The sequence below is a fragment of the Schistocerca nitens genome, chromosome 8 (assembly GCF_023898315.1).
Source record: "Schistocerca nitens isolate TAMUIC-IGC-003100 chromosome 8, iqSchNite1.1, whole genome shotgun sequence".
NCBI lineage: Eukaryota > Metazoa > Arthropoda > Insecta > Orthoptera > Acrididae > Schistocerca > Schistocerca nitens.
This window is the reverse complement of record NC_064621.1, coordinates 355,841,870-355,858,723: the sequence shown is the minus strand read 5'-3', so window position 1 is coordinate 355,858,723 and position 16,854 is coordinate 355,841,870. Positions and strand designations below refer to the sequence as shown.

Sequence of the window (16,854 nt, the reverse complement as noted above, 5' to 3'; positions counted from 1 at the left end):
ACCATAACGCCCAAGCAGTATAGTGCACTGGTTGCAGACCATTTATACCCTTTCATGACGGTCATGTTCCCGGTGGCATTGGCATTTTTCAACAAGATAATGGCCGCGCCGGATTAGCCGTGCGGTCTAGGGCGCTTCAGTCATGGACTGTGTGGCTGGTCCCGGCGGAGGTTCCAGTCCTCCCTCGGGCATGGGTGTGTGTGTTTGTTCTTAGGATAATTTAGGTTAAGTAATGCGTAAGCTTTGGGACTGATGACCTTAGCAGTTAAGTCCCATAAGATTTCACATACATTTGAACATTTTTGAACAAGATAATGCGCCATGTCACAAGGTGGCCGGCCGCTGGTGGCCGAGCGGTTCTGGCGCTACAGTCTGGAACCGCGCGACCGCTACGGTCGCAGGTTCGAATCCTGCCTCGGGCATGGATGTGTGTGTTGTTCTTAGGTTAGTTAGGTTTAAGTAGTTCTAAGTTCTAGGGGACTTATGACCTCAGCAGTTGAGTCCCATAGTGCTCAGAGCCATTTGAACCATTTTGTCACAAGGTGAATAGTGTGGTGGAACTCAGTGGCGACTTCCAGTTCATGTGCTGACCTCCCAACTCGCAGATCTGTACCCGATCGAACACATCTAGGATGGAATTGAACGTGGCGTCAGAGCTCATCGTGCTCCTCCCCGGAATTAGGTGACTTGTATGTGCACATGTGGTGCCAGCTCCCTCCAGTCAGCTACGAAGGCCTCATTGCTTCCATGCTATGACGCGTCGCCGCTGTTATCCGTGTCAAAGGTGGACATACTGGCAATTAGGTTGGTTGTCATAATGTTCTGGCTGATCAGTGTATATTAACGGTGGAGAAAACATAAAAATGGAATTAGGAGCATTGACAAGTTGCCCATTTGGATGGGAGATGTGAGGTGTATACAAATACTAGTTCAGTAGCCGGGACGGGCCATTCGTGTTGTAGGCAATACGTGGCGTGTGCTGCCGGTGGTGGGCCAGTTCAGCGTGGCCGACCTGGCGCGCGTGTCTCGCGACCTCCACGACCAGTACGGCGACGTGGTGCGCCTGGCGGGACTCGTCGGCCGGCCCGACCTGCTCTTCGTCTACGACGCCGACGAGATCGAGCGCGTCTACCGCCACGAGGGCTCCACGCCCTTCCGGCCATCCATGCCGTGCCTCGTCCACTACAAGAGCGTCGTCAGGAAGGACTTCTTCGGCGACCTGCCCGGCGTCGTCGGCGTGTAAGTCCTGCGCACTAACCTTAACACCTGCGGTATGAACGGTGCAAGGGTGGCTCATTTTCCACTGTCTCAATTTTCACTGTCAAAAATATCCTAGCTGCTATTAACCTAGTACACTAACAAGAAACAATAAACATGCTATAATATTCTAAATTCTTAGGTGTGGATAGTGATGAAAACTTAAACTGGAAAAACCATACAGTAGACTTGCTGAAACATTTAGGTTCAACTAGTTTTACCATAAGAACAATTGCCAGCGTTGGAGATTTAGAAGTCAGTAAGTTAACATAATTAGCAGATTTCCATTCGCTGTGTACCCCTTAGAAGGAAAGTACACATTGCACAAAAAACATTAATGAGAATATTAACCACCGTCTCACTTTGTGAAATCGGTTATCAGCAGTCCACCTGAATTTGAGAGTAACTGGGATATTTGCTACACCAGAAGGAAAAATGATCTGCGTCAAACGAATGACTCTAACGTGGCACAGAAATGGGTGAAATATGCAGCCACAAAACTGTTTGACAATCCGCTCACGGAAATAAAATGCCTGGTAGACAGCGGAAGTGTTTTAAAACGTAGATTAAAGATGTTCCTCCTATAACTCCGTCTATATGGTAGATTAATTGTTGAATAGAAGTAATTATACATTTTTACAAGGAAAAAGCCTGTAAATGGCCTGCATGTAGCCGTGTAAGATTCTGCCCATTGAACTAGAATCAAGAAATTCGGCAAGAAACAAGGTTTCACAGTATTAGTAAAGGAAAAAATCTGAAAACTGTCAGTTTGTAATTGTATCACATAAAAAGTATTTTTCCCATTTTTTGTCGATCTGTCTGCCCGTCTGTTAAGATCCTTTTTTCTCAGGAACGGATAGAGATATTGAGGTTCCTCGGCGGTGTAAAAATGTAAGCTTCTAAGTCAATGCGGTCAAAAGATGCAGCCATTTATATCATATATTTTGACACCCGCCAACTTACTCGGCCAAACCTATACATGAACTGCTGAGATACATGTCTGGCCTGGACGTCTAGTAGTAAAGCACGTGCTTGAACACCACGAGGTCTCGGGATCGAGCCCCGGTCGGACGAAAGATTTTTCACTCTTCGTTTGAACTTAGCCTTCACCTCTCAGCAAATTGCCTAAGTGGATTCCAATAGAAAGAATTGCACCAGGCCGTTGAGCCACATGAAATTATTATTATTATTATTATTATTACTATTATTATTATCTCTAAACATAATCAAGTTTGAACGGAACCTTCAAAGCGCGAGTCCCACTTCACTTGTCTGGCTCTTTTTTTCAGATATACATAGGATGTTTAAAATAGTGTCATATGTTCCTACAGGAGGTAGTATTTGTCAACGTTACAAGAAAAATTCCTATATGTCTGGAAAGCAATACCTTTTGAGGTATGTGCGAATCCGTCCTCTCATTCCAGTCTGTCTGTAAGCAGTGCTGCATGTGGTTACCGCGAATCCTGACATATCCTTCAGTCCTTCCCAGTGAGTCAGGCACTCCTTCAAATACACCCGGCTCCAGTGGGGTAGCCACGCGGCTCCCCCCATCGGAGGTTCGAGTCCTCTCTCGGCCATGGGTGTGTATGTTGTCCTTGGTGTAAGTTAGTTTAAGTGAGATTAAGTAGTGCGTAAGCTTAGGAACCGATGACCTCAGCAGTTTGGTCCCATAAGGCTTTACCACAAATTTCCAAATTTACCTGTCTGTCCGAATGGAGCCATGTATAATTGAAAGAATGCACGGTTCAATGCGACGAAGGGCTGAAGGACATGTTAGGATGCGTGCTAACCGTGAGCAATACTACCTATAGAGTTCTAAGCAACAGAGAGAAGTTATTGGCATGTCACTATTATTGTGGTCTTTTGCTGCCTCTTTGGTGCTGTACGTAAAAAGCCGCTTCCACTGTTTCTGCTGTGTTGATTTCCATCGTTGATCTATCGCTACTGGATAGGTATCTTCTATTGTGATTCCAATTTATCGTCATTTTCTGGAAGCTCGGAGTAGGAATCGTGACTCGCTGAAGCGTCGCAGTGACGGGCTGCTAATCGGAAGATAGGTCGTCGGCTGTGATTAGGTGGAGCTCAGCATTTTTGATAATATATGTGGCACCTGTTCTTTCGGACTTCTCCGAAAGAACAGATACCACATACTTAATGAAGGCGAGGTCGACAATTGATCACTTCAGTGCGGATGCATACCACCCTCGAACGCTTACGGGAATTGGCGAAATGTCACGATTAATGAAGATAGTGGGCAAGGGGCAAAAGGCACTAACCAGTAGAATGTCGTCCGCCACCGTAGCTGACTGGACAGCGCGCCTGCTTGCATTGCCGGGGGGCCCGGGTTCGATTCCCGGCTGGGTTGAAAATTTTCTCCGTCCTGGGACTGGGTGTTTGTGTCGTCTTCGTCATTCCCATTTCGTCCTCATCGACGCGCAAGTCGTCGAAGTGGCGTCACCTCAAAAGACTTGCACCAGGCCATCAGGTCTACCCGCCGGGAGGCCTTCGCCACACGACATTTCATTTCAGTAGTGTGTGGATAAGTTGAGAATTTGCTTCCGATGGGAGGCGTGCTGAGGTAGTCCATGCAGTTACGATGACCACTGTGTTCGAATGGCGCAGTGGCCAGCACATCTGCCTAGTAAGTAGAAGACCAAGTTCGGATTATGGTCCGGCACAAATTCTCAACTTTCCACATTGTTTTAAATCAATGCCAACCACAGCTAACGTCAGTAATCCTTCCGTGTCTTGATTTTTGGCAGTTACACGTCTAAACTTGATTCGCCCTTCGTCACGCCTCGGTATATATGCTTTTCCTATCGAGTCACGTGCCCTCAACTCCACCAGGCAGTTTTCAGTCTCGTTGTGATCATAATATTCTGGATCATCAGTGTATTGTCCGCATTCGGGCCTTGTTACTAGCAGCCTGGAGCCTGGAGGGGAGGCAACCACGCAGACACGGCGGTGCGTGCCCTTCCCTTCTTGAGTTAAGCAACACAGGTGTGCAGTTGTCTTTGGTAAACTTCCTGCAGGGGACAGTAGATGTCTAGCGTTTGTCCACTAGAGTAGAATCACAAGACGTACTTCCCCGTGACACCAGCTTCGCGTTACACAACTGCAAATGTTTTTCTGCTCTTCTCTCAAGAGGCAGACGACCGGTTTTTCACAAAATGCCTTCGCTTCTGATCCCTTGGCCAATGCTTTTTTAAGTCTGATAGAGAAATTGTAATCGCCCTCTGAAAGAGAAATGGTAGATCAAAGATCAGTAATTACGGATGAATAGCAACCTAAATGCATTCTATATAGGCTCGTTACGTGCAGCATTTTCAATTCAAATACTAAAAACTTTCGCACACCATTTCTTTAGAGATATTTCTGCTATTTTCTGTAAAATACTATTTATTTATTTCACAAAATCAATATTTAGGCTTATAGACATTCTCAAGTGCAAGTTTAAATGCCACCAAATGTGCGACATACCTAAATGATACGTCTAGGTCGTTGCGCGAGTAGATTCAAGCTGCCAGTCACACTCGGTGTCACCGAACGTTTTCTTCGTTTGGTTACCTAAAACCAAACAAGAGTGATGCAAAAACTGGACGGGCCGATAGTAAGGACCTAAGCCGAGCCAAAGGCTGATCAGAGTCGTGCGCTATCAACTAAACTATGAGAACTATGAGAAGGAATTGTATCCGGCGAGCCACTTGAACTTTCGCATCTGGTGGCCCTCTTAAACTTGTGAGCACAACGGCCTGATTGGCTAGCTGCAGTGCTAATTAACTCAGAAACGGCGCAACGTGTCGAACTGTTATTCTTAACAGTTAATTCTCAGCACAACATACCCTGCAACACCCTTACAGGCTTTTCAAATTGTTTCTGACCACCCTGTATAAGTCCAGATACACATTTTTTCGACGATATGTCGTTTAGGCATATTGGACATTTTGTGACATTTTAACTTATACATGAGAATTGCTAAAAAACCGAAATCGTGATTGTGTGAAGTAAATGATAGAGATTTACAGTCAATTGACGGAAATATCTTTCAAAGAGTTCTAAATGACTGTGGTCACCACGAAGGAAAAATTCTGTAGAGTAATTAATGGCAGGACAAGCCGCTTTTAGGAAAATGTGCGCTCTACGCACAATAACCGTTCAAATCACATTTTGCGCTACCTGCATGCATGCAGACTTGTGTGATTTTCGATTCAAGAGGAGCAGGGAACGAGAGAATAAGCCTTATGAAACTATAAAGTAACTTAACCATGAAATAAAAACAATTGCCAAGGTAAAGGTATTCCGTTCAAAAATGCGCAGCTTAACCTGTGAAATTAAAATCTTGTGTTTTGTAACATTCAGAACTATTTTGCCCACCCCGTGCTTCATATCGTGCTTGTACGAGGGGCGTTCAGAAAGTAAGCTCCGATCGGTCGCGAAATGGAAACGACTATGAAAATCCGATAAAGCTTTGCACAGATGTGTTGGGTAGTGCCTCTAGTATAACCCCAGTTAGCATCACGTCGCTCTTCTCATTTCTGAGCTCGCAGTGAGTGCGTAAAGATGTCTAGAAAATAGTGTCTGCCGCCAAGTACGAGGGCCTGGTGAGAAATTTCGCCTGAAGCTATGCAGCTAACATTACATAACTGTCGTGCTGTTTCTTCTTCAAGACAATTCTCAGCCGCATTCTGCAGGGGCAATGAAGATGCTCCTGCATCGTTTTCAAATGGAAATGTGAGATTACCCACAATACAGTCCGCAATTGTCTCCCCCTGAGTTTCATCTCTGGTCACATGAACCGCTGTCTTTGAAGACAACATTTTGACACAGACAACGAGGTGTAGGCCAGCGTGGAGAATTGGCGGAAAGCACTGGCGGCTGCCTTCTATGATGAGGCTATTGAAAAGTTGGTACAACGCTATGACAAAAGTCTAAGTCAGAACGGCGACTACGTAGAGAAGTAGCTGAAAGGTGTAGATAATTGTTACAAGTAAAACATTTCTGATGTTCACTGTGGTTTCAATTTGGCAATCAATCGGAGCTTACTTTCTGAACAGGCCTCGTATCTTCCTTGGCCAGCGGCTCAGCCTCTGAGTCATTCTTAGAAGGCAGTCTTCCTCGTCCTCCAGTATGCGAGGATGGTTCCTGTGAAGAAAAAAAAATGTGTGTGAAATCTTATGGGACTTAACTGCTAAGGTCATCAGTCCCTAAGCTTACACACTACTTAACCTTACTTATCATAGGGACAAACACAAACACCCATGCCCAAGGAAGGACTCGAACCTCCGCCGGGACCAGCCGCACCTGTGAAGAAGCACTGCAACCTTCAAATAGTCCAAAGTATGTTCAGCAGGGATAATGTCAGCAGATATCGCTGACTGTTTCGTTCGGTTGACTCCAGCCTCGTGGAGGTAGGCGCTCACGGGATGACCATTATCTCCTTGTAAGGCGAACCCATCTCCGAAATGTTGTCTGTAGGGCTGGTCAGGGTATTTGAGAATATAATCCCAATAACGCATGGCCATCAAATTACCCTCGATAGTGACGTTCGATATCCGTATATGATATCGGTCAAAAACTGCATGTATTCGCTTCCCTGTTGAACCTGTGTGACTGAGATGTATCCGGCTGCCTCCGTATTCTACGACGATCATCAACCCTCAGGCAAATCCTGCACCCGGTGAAGCGAAAGATGACGTTAATAACAAGGGCTGAGAAGATATGCTGGATAAGGTAAAGTGGACAGGATAGTTCATGAGACTGCAATTAGGTTTGTTTGTGTTGGACACTAAGACACAAACGCACGAATCACAGTAAAGAAACAATAAATGTGGCCCTTACGGGTATTGAAATGTTAATACACATAGGGAATCTTGGTGACTCGTTTCAAATTATGTGTTCTAGTGGCGTCAGTCCAGTGTAAAGGTGCAGAGATAATGAATAGAAACAAAGAGATGTTTATCGAAGAAGCCTCAAAGTAAAATTGTCTGATGTAGGAGTCTCTCAGGTTATCAACGTCTCGGCTACAAATCATTTTTTTTTTCTTTTTTGTGAGATAGAAAGAAATACACGAATGCAGATATATTTACTTAATTAGAAAATTAAACTGCTGGCCAACAACCTACACTCCGTCCGTCCACAAAATTCCAAGACTGATTTTATTCCTGCTGTATAAGCAACGTCAGCGCAGTAATTATGGTGGCATCTTGAACTAACAAGTGTAAACAACAGATGTGCACTCGTCCAGTCAGTTGTGAGTAGTCAGTTTAAGTAGTGGACGTGAGATCCTAGTGTGTCACTATTGTTGTCTCACAAATCCCAAGGGTGCTACGCCTCTAAACCAAGTATTCAAGACATTTTCCAGAATGTTTTGAATAAGAGAAAAGTGTGTATAAAGTTTGTCCCGCATATCTTGAGTACCGAACAAAAACGGCGTCGCGTGGACACCTGCGTCGACTTGTTTGAAACACAATACACGGATAATATTTGCTGGAAAACAGTGTCACAGGCGATAAGACTTGGTGTTATTATTGCGAAACTGCCACAATACGACAAAGTACGAACTATAGATGAAGGCTTAACGCTTTTGCGGCTTAATCGACATTCAAGCCAGTGTGACGCGCAAGTTGAACGACATCCCAAAGAAGGATTTTTCTGATAGTTTCACATGGTTGTATGAACAATATGTTTGTTGTACTAAAGTGGAGTGATACTATGTAGAACATATGAAGCATTAAAATCACCATCTCAATGTTTCTATATCTTTTATTAATACAGTCTCGAAACTTCTTGGACTGACTTGTCATTCAGCGTAGCAGGGTAATTTGTAAATTTCTATACATGCTTATACAGCAAAGGCTCTCGTACACAGTCAATGTCTGGCGAGAAAATATTTTCCAATTCTATGCAACAGGATTAAGAATGTTTACTTACTCATTAGGATATTTTCTAGACGTTCCACGTCTCCCAACCGTTTGAATGGTAAAATATTCGGACAATTATTGCTTCGTACCTTTTGCACAGCTCACGTGATCTAGTTGGATGTAATAAAGAAACTTCGCAAACCTTAATTGGCACGAATAAGATTTTTAAGCATGCTTTTTTTAACCATTGCAACTCCTCTGCCTTTAAAGTTCACTGACATCCATAAGGAAACCGTACTCCCTCTTCATTGAAAAAAAAATGTTACGAAGCTAATGATAACCTCGTTTAACGTACTGACGAAATCGGAACAGCTGTCACACAGACACCATTCGCGTAGAGCAACTGTGCATGGAAAGCCGAAATTTAATCAGGATAATAAAGTCAGTTTTGGCTTTACATGTAAGCAGGGCGGGGAAAATCTGTTTCCATATTTTCATTGTTGTGTTCCGAAAAGGCATGTAATGTAGTGAATGGCTGTCATTAGTAGCCGAAACAGAAAGGCAAATCGATCGCACAGTAAACTACTTTCATAAAGATGCAAATAATTAAAATTTTACTATTGGTTAAGTAGAACGACTAATGAAACTCATTCCAGTCTACAGTCTGCGTGTTCAATTTATGAAGTACGGAAATAAAACGACAGTCTAATCGCATCACGTAAGGTAGAGGCCTGCCTTTCACGGATCCGTGGTGGAGAGACGACTCTTTAACTTGCCTCTCACGCGGTCAGTGCACTGACCTCAATTGGCATTTTTATCCACCTTTCACAACCGGTTTTCGCAACAAACATGTCGAACACGTCCCCAGGATGCCACGCGAGAATTTCAATCTGATTACCACCGGAAAATTGGGCACATCAGATCTAAGATGCTGAGTGAAATACAAGAAGATTTTCTGACTCAAAATCTGCATATTTAACCTTTCTGCTTATTTCAGAATCCAAAATTGCACTTGTTCACGAGCTCCTTTTTTTAGGGAGTTAGGATTTTCATTCAGCCGGGTCGACTGTCGTGACAGCAATAGCCTGTTAATTACTTTTTGTGCTGACGCCTAATAGATGATGTCCTTTGTCGATCATGAGATATGAGAATATCAGCAAAAGAAATCTAATGAAACTATAAACTGTTTACTTATTTTAACGTTCCACTTTTCCTTCCATAAAATGACTTATAACAACTTCTAAAACTACATTTTTCACGTTATTTCATTTATTTATTCTTGGGCAGATAGCGAAATTAAGGTGCACGTTTCGTATGACAGTTAATGTTAATTTATTAGCTCTTTTACTAACGCTTATATTCAGTAATATTGTCCAGTTCTTATAAAAAACACACATTTATTTCACATACTTTATCCTTTAGGAAACTTCACAAATGAAACAGCGTATGGTAGAATCTGCTGAAGACACCACCTAAAATACACTTGTTCGTCGTCTGCCAGAGTGTTGTTGCGCTGTATGGGATCCTAACGAGATAGTATTGACGGAGGGCATCGAAAAATTTCAAAGCAGGGCAACTCATTTTGCACTATCGTGAGACGGGGAGAGAGTGTCCCGGATATGATACGCGAGATGGTGTGGCATGTTTTGTTGACTTCCACTCACATAGCGAGAAATGATCATTTAAATGAGAACTCGCACGGAAAAATTGAGGTGCCCATTTTTCTCACGTGCTATCTGAGAGTAGAACGAGTGAGAAGTTTAAAGTAGTTCTGTGGACCGTTTACGAATTCTTGGATGTTAATTACATATTAGTGATGCAGATGTAGACCTAGAATCAGGAAAAGAACGGGCACATTGTCCTGTTGGTATATCTTTCCGCGCGAGCATCATTAACAAGGGACAGTGGAAAGCAAACAGCCCCGTATCGTACTAGCATTCATTTCTCAGCCAGCTGTGCGTGAAAATGGTTCGTTGTTATCTGTTACAGCTGTGAGCCTGATCAGGATTCAAACTAGGACCTTCGTTTATCACTGGCTATGTTTTCCCTGTAAAATTCACCTTCGTTTGGAATGGATGACAGTTATAGTCGGTTGCTAACTTCCATCGTAACTTTGGATAATTATGCAACAGAACAACACGTCAATGGCAGTTCAGTTCTGAAGAGACGTTCTCGCTTTTCTGAGTTGCGTTTCGCCTAAAAATCAAAGATCTTAATTGAATCACAATGAACATTGTCTACCATATCACTTCAGTACTGATTATCTTGTTCTGTCAGTTTGTCGTAGAAGACTTTTGAAATTTCGAGACAACGTTGAGTCGCTACAGCCGTACAAAATTACGTACAATAAGGGCTAGTTATGGTTGTCTGCCAACCAATATTTCGTCTGTTATGGACTAATGTCTCCTGACGCATCACTTTACGGCTCTACATTTGTTAAATAAATCACAGAGGCTAATTCGCCGACATGATGTTATTGACATGGCCAATGACAGCAGTTTCACGTAATATTTTGACTGCGTGCTTTAGCCGTTGTATATTTGTGTGTAGTGTGGTCTTGGGTATAGAAAAGGTTAGTACCTTTCAAGATTATTTGTATTTCGATAAGACTGTTAAAGATTTTTTTATGGCTCTTACGAAACGTAGCCTGAATACTGATGCCTTGAGGGGCTATTACGAAATGTAGACTACTCGGTTTTGTATCGTAACTTATATTTGTCACTTCGGTAAGGGCGGCATGTTGGAATGTTGTGGTCTGGGATAGCAGCTGCCAGTGTTATTGTGGGAGAAACCACACTGAAGAGCCAAACAAACTGGTACACCTGCCTAATATCGTGTAGGGCCCCCGCGAGCACGCAGAAGTGCCGCAACACGACGTGGCACGGACTCGACTAATGGCTGAAGTAGTGCTTGAGGGAACTGACACAATGAGTCCTGCAGGGCTGTTCATAAATCCGTAAGAGTACGAGGGAGTGGAGATCTCTTCTGAACGGCACGTTGCAAGGCATTCCAGATATGCTCAATAATGTTCATTTCTGAGGAGTTTAGCGGTAAGCGGAAGTTTTTAAACTCAGAAGACTGCTCCTGGAGCCACTCTGTAGTAATTCTGGACGTGTGGGGTGTCGCATTCTCCTGCTGGAATTGCCCAAGTCCGTCTGAATGCACAATGGACATGAATGGATGTACGTGATCAGACAGGATGCTTACGTACGTGTCAACTGTCAGAGTCGTATGTAGATGTATCAGGGGTCCCCTTCTTGTGGAAGACTAGTACTCAATGACATGTAGATGGTGGCCCACCTGTATTTCGTATAGTGATGAACGGACTCAGAATGTGTATGAATGGGTTTTTACTAAATGTTGCCGGTATGGAGTGGTTCCTTATAACATAATGGTTGATCACGTGAAAAATATGTCTCATGGCTTTTGGTGTACATCATTTGTAAACCACAAAGATCACACTAACGTAACATTCAAACAGGTGAACGCGTAAAATTGATACAGATTCTTCATTCATATATTTTTTCAAATTTTTCATGGTATTCATACAATATATAAGTACAATGTCATTTTCCCTACAGGCATGGAGAACCATGGCGAATATTCCGGACGAAGGTGCAAAAGCCGATCCTGCAGCTACAGACCATCAAGAAGTACATACGGCCCATCGAGGAGGTGACCGAGATGTTCATACAGAGGTGAGCTGTTTTCTGTGGCCACTCCAGTGATATATTCTGTAGATGCTTGATTTTATGTTCCTGTTTTTCTTGTGTAAATGCGACGGGAGAGGGAGGGAGTCAAATGAAAGCCTTAAAAGTGTAAATAAAAAGCTACATCTCGCACCATTGTCCTACAAGTTGGTAGTACTGTTACTTATGATGTAGGGACTGCCCTGCAGGCTGCAGCTTACTACAGACAAGTGAAACGTGGCCACAATAACAGTTACAAATGGGTAACTCGCTGGCGACATGCAACAAGGAGCGTTCTGTCATACGTTTCCTGAGCAGTGAAGTTATGAAACCTATTTAAATCCGTCGTCGAATGAAGATACAGTATGCCGATGCGTGTCTATCGCTGCAGAAAGTGTGTGAGTGGAACGCAAAGTTCGGGAATGGGGTGCCTTCTGTGTCAGAGGCTCAGATCCTGGGCCAGGCACACCATGCACACCATGCACACCATGTTATGATACCGGAGTCCAACGCATCAGTTGAAGCCGTTCTGATGTAAAATCGTCGCGTGGCGGTGGATGAAATAGCTGCAGATCTGAACATTAGTCATGGCTCAGCACATCATATCATTCACAAAGCGTCTACAAGATGGGTGCCACGCTAGCTCACTCCAGAACTGGAACGGCGACACGTTGACGTCTGTGAAGAACCTCTGTAGTGCTCTTAAGCAGAAGGTGATAATTTCTTCTCGAGAATCGTTACTGGAGACGAAACCTGAGTATACTACTACCAGCCTGGAACAAAGAGATGAAGAAAGAAAAATGTTCAAATGTGTGTGAAATCTTATGGGGCTTAACTGCTAAGGTCATCAGTCCCTAAGCACACTACCTAACCTAAATTATCCTAAGGACAAACACACACACCCATACCCGAGGGAGGACTCGAACCTCCGTCGGGACCAGCCGCGCAGTCTACGACTGCAGCGCCCCAGACCGCTCGGCTAATCCCGCGCGGCGATGAAGAAAGGAACGGCGCCATTCCTCATCACCAAAACCCAAGATGTTCAGGACGCAGTCGCCTCCAGGGATGGTTTCGCTGGCTCTCTTTTGGGATGAGCAAGGTGTTATCGTGAAGTACTACACAACTATGGGAAACACCATCATCACAGCATGATATAGCAACATGTTAAAAAATCAGCTTCGGCTTGCAGTAAGAACAAAGCGACGTGGGCTTCTGACTGTAGGGGTCATTTTGCAACATGGCAACACTCGGTCTCCTACTGCCCATGCAACAATTTCAACCATCGATGACCTGCACTTTGATACTCTACCACATCACTAAACTCACCAGACCTCGCACTGAAGGACTTCTACACGTTTTGACCACTCAGAGGGGCGATGGCAGGAAAGAAATTTCGTTCCGATGAATATGTGCAGCAGGTGGTGCAAGAATGACTGCACACACACACACACACACACACACACACACACACACACACAAAAGTAATTTCTTTTTTCCATCAGTATCCGTGCACTTCCCACGCGTTTGAAGAAGTGTGTTGAATGACAGGGAAACTGGTCAAAAATTATACATTTATGTTCCACTGTCGGGAAATAAAAAAAATTTAAAATATTTTAAGTTTTCATTTGACTCCCCTCGTAGATAATAAAATTGAGTGACTTTTTGTCACTACTAACGGTTCTTCAAAGATGTCGATTGCAGCAACTCGTCGTGTTCTTGCAGTGTTTTCTTTTATTCAGTGAATCGTGTGGTGTTTTTTTTTTTTTTTATAATGAAATGTTGCAACCTTAAAACAGAGGGACTTCAGTGCTTCACTTCAAAATCCAGCATAACAGAATTCGTTTCAAAACATAAGCAATAAATTGACGTTATCGCGCCGTTGTTTCTCCATTTCCCTACTGACGGCATCATAAGTTAAAGACAAAAGCCAAACTCTGTACATCAACGAATTAATTTTCCAAATATCAGAACTAACAAAGATCTAACGTTCAACAGCAACATCAGAAAGCTGCCATGAAAGCAGAGAAAGCTTTACCACAGATTCAAACGAACCCCAAAGCTTACTAACGAACAAAGAAAGTGAAGTTAAATCGAGCTGAGGCGCTCAGTGAATTACAAAACCATTTTATGTTATGCTAAATTTTGAGTAACCCTAGAGAAACTGTGTTCTACGCAGAATCAGTACATGAATCGACATTTAATTGTTTTAGCCGTCCAGTCGTTATTAGGTAGTATTGATTACAAAACGGCAGACTTGAATAAAAAATTGTTCATGTAAAATTGTTCCCCTGAAAAAGACTGCATTCCTTGTGATTTTTCTTAATCCAAAAGCAATCTGTGGACAGAATAAAGGTTCATAAGCTCGATTTTCCAAAACTATTCCTCTGAAGAAGATTTCATCGTAGCATACGGGTGGAAAAATAACAGTGATAACTGAATGAAGAATCTAAAAGAAACCAAAATTTTTATAAAGGGGAAAGGCCACTGTACCTATCAAATTAAATACTAGATTGTGCTTGTTTACATGAAATAGACCAGCTTATTGCCGTAGCTTATCGCAGGTCGCTGAAAAAATAGTTTTCCATTTGATAGGAAAACGAGAGATTATGGTTCAAATGGCTCTGAGCACTATGGGACTCAACTGCTCTGGTCATTAGTCCCCTAGAACTTAGAACTACTTAAACCTAACTAACCTAAGGACATCACACACATCCATGCCCGAGGCAGGATTCGAACCTGCGACCGTAGCAGTCGCACGGTTCCGGACTGCGCGCCTAGAACCGCGAGACCACCGCGGCCGGCTCAAAACGAGAGATTACCCCTGTTTCATAAAAGGATCATAGAACTCTAAAACAGTGAAATTGAATACAATTTCGTGTTGTAATAAAATTACCTTTCACCGCGGGATAGGATAGTCGTTGCTAGAGTGTCACAGTAAGAGTCACTGTAAGAAGGGTGTTGGACATTACTAAATATTTTTATACTTTCAACACTGCAGCACAGTCAGCAATCGTGATAATCTAATATATAAGAAACTATCAGCCTAGATTGCGGTAATGAAACCAACCTTTACCTAGGTTTCAACCCAAATAATTGTGCCTTCTTCAGAAGATATACCTGAATCTATAACTTGCCTAAGAGGGCATGGTCTAGAAATAAAACTAAAACAGCCTGAATAGGGGTAGTCACATTTTAAAAATGCTGTACGTAAGTACTAAGTCAACACCAAGACTTAAGCTCTGGGGTGCGCCTCGTCTCCATGGACGCCGTGCGGTGGGCCTCGGCTATTTTAGTTTTATTTCTAGACCATGCCCTCTTAGACAAATTATAGATTCAGCTATATCTTCTGAAGAAGGCTCAATTATTTGGGCTCAAACCTAGGTAAAGGTTTGTTTCATTACCGCAATCGAGGCTGATAGTTCTTATATATTACTACATGTCTACTATTCTGAGTCAGAAAACCCACGTTATAGAAGATTATTTTTACTACTTCTTATCCGCCCACGCCACCCTCTTACAATTCTCGCCTAACGTCCAATTGCCCATGGCGCTAAAATCAGAGAATTTCAGGAGTAACCACGATTATTCTTCCGGCTAACCGTTCTCGAAAGGAGTAGGACACTGGTAGAGTAACGGTGGTACACCATATGCCCTCTTACGCATTATCGCTGCACACAAAATGCATTAATGTTAGTATATAATGAGAAATTCATATAGAGGTAACAACCGTGTAGGAGAGATATAGCTGTTGTCGGCACAGAAAATGGGATGACCCAGTATGACATTTGACAATGACATGGAAATATTATAAGTGGCCTCTGAGGGACAAGAATCGAACTCTCAGGCAATTGTATAGCAACCGAACCGACAGGGGCTAAGGCTTAAACACACTCTGAACTTTACGCAGATCACTTGTATGGCATAATATTGGCCGAATTACTCTCTAAGAGTTCAGCCGCCAACATTGCATTGTTTATTCGCACCCATTGGGCACATTTCCTTTGCGAAGCATGAGTTTTGTTTGACAATGATGCGTGCTTGTGGAATGTATAAGATAGAGTGTGCAGCCCAGTGACGTCAGATAGGTCACTCTTGAACAGAACCAGGGGACCGCCGAGCTTAACGTATCCGTCTGCTGAATGAAACACTTTATGATAATGGGAAGAGCTTCTGATCTGCACTACGACTATAGCGCGACTTTACTATCACGAGCCTAAGGAAATGTTCTTATTAGCTGCTAGAGTAGAAGGAAATGCAAGGAATGGGAAACTAATATTACCCTCCTGACCGGCACCTTAACTGCTCCACTGTCATTCAGAATATGTGATTTATTTGTTTCTCCCATGTATCCTTTTCGGTTCAGAAAGGTACTGAAAATTTGACTCGCAATAAAAATAATGCTGCTAACTTGTGATTAATATTTTATTTTCTTCCTTTGTTACAGAATGTGTGAGATGAGGGACGAGAACGGTGAGATGCCTGAAGACTTCGATAACGAGATCCACAAATGGTCGCTTGAATGTACGTTACCCTGTGTTTTGCATCCACTATTGATGTCAGTTGTGGTCACTGTTATGACCTAATTATGTTATTAAGTACACCGACATTTGTCAGCATTGCAACACCCAGAATGGCCTGAATAAATCTGAAGCTAGGGGAAAAATTGAACAATGTACCACTAAGAAGTGCACAGAGACATGCCAGGGGAAACACTTAATAATATACCACTAGCAAGTGCAGAGAGACATAACACTTCCATTTCGTCTCTGCATCCATGCCATGAGGGTTAGAAACACTGACTGCAGCACACACGACAATCCGCATCATACCCAATTCTCACATACTGTTACGTACCTAATTTGTGGTATAATGACTATTTCACTCACATGCATTCTCCTTATTACAATCTGCACAAAGTGAGTTCAAATGGCTCTAAGCACTATGGGACTTAACATCTGAGGTCATCAGTCCCCTAGACTTAGAACTACTTAAACCTAACTAACCTAAGGATATCACACACATCCATGCCCGAGACAGGATTCGAACCT

At 43.1% G+C, this 16,854-nt stretch overlaps 1 protein-coding gene across 1 annotated transcript in view; it reads left to right on the top strand.

Moving 5' to 3' along the window:
* Window positions 1-16,854, top strand: part of LOC126199564 (probable cytochrome P450 301a1, mitochondrial) — a gene marked incomplete at its 5' end in the record, with an annotated part of 110,084 nt that overhangs the window by 23,579 nt on the left and 69,651 nt on the right. Inside the window, 3 exons of the mRNA XM_049936486.1 lie at window positions 963-1,239; window positions 11,699-11,815; window positions 16,251-16,327. Of these exons, the coding sequence (XP_049792443.1) occupies window positions 963-1,239; window positions 11,699-11,815; window positions 16,251-16,327 (471 nt within the window). The remainder of the gene's footprint in view (window positions 1-962; window positions 1,240-11,698; window positions 11,816-16,250; window positions 16,328-16,854) is intronic.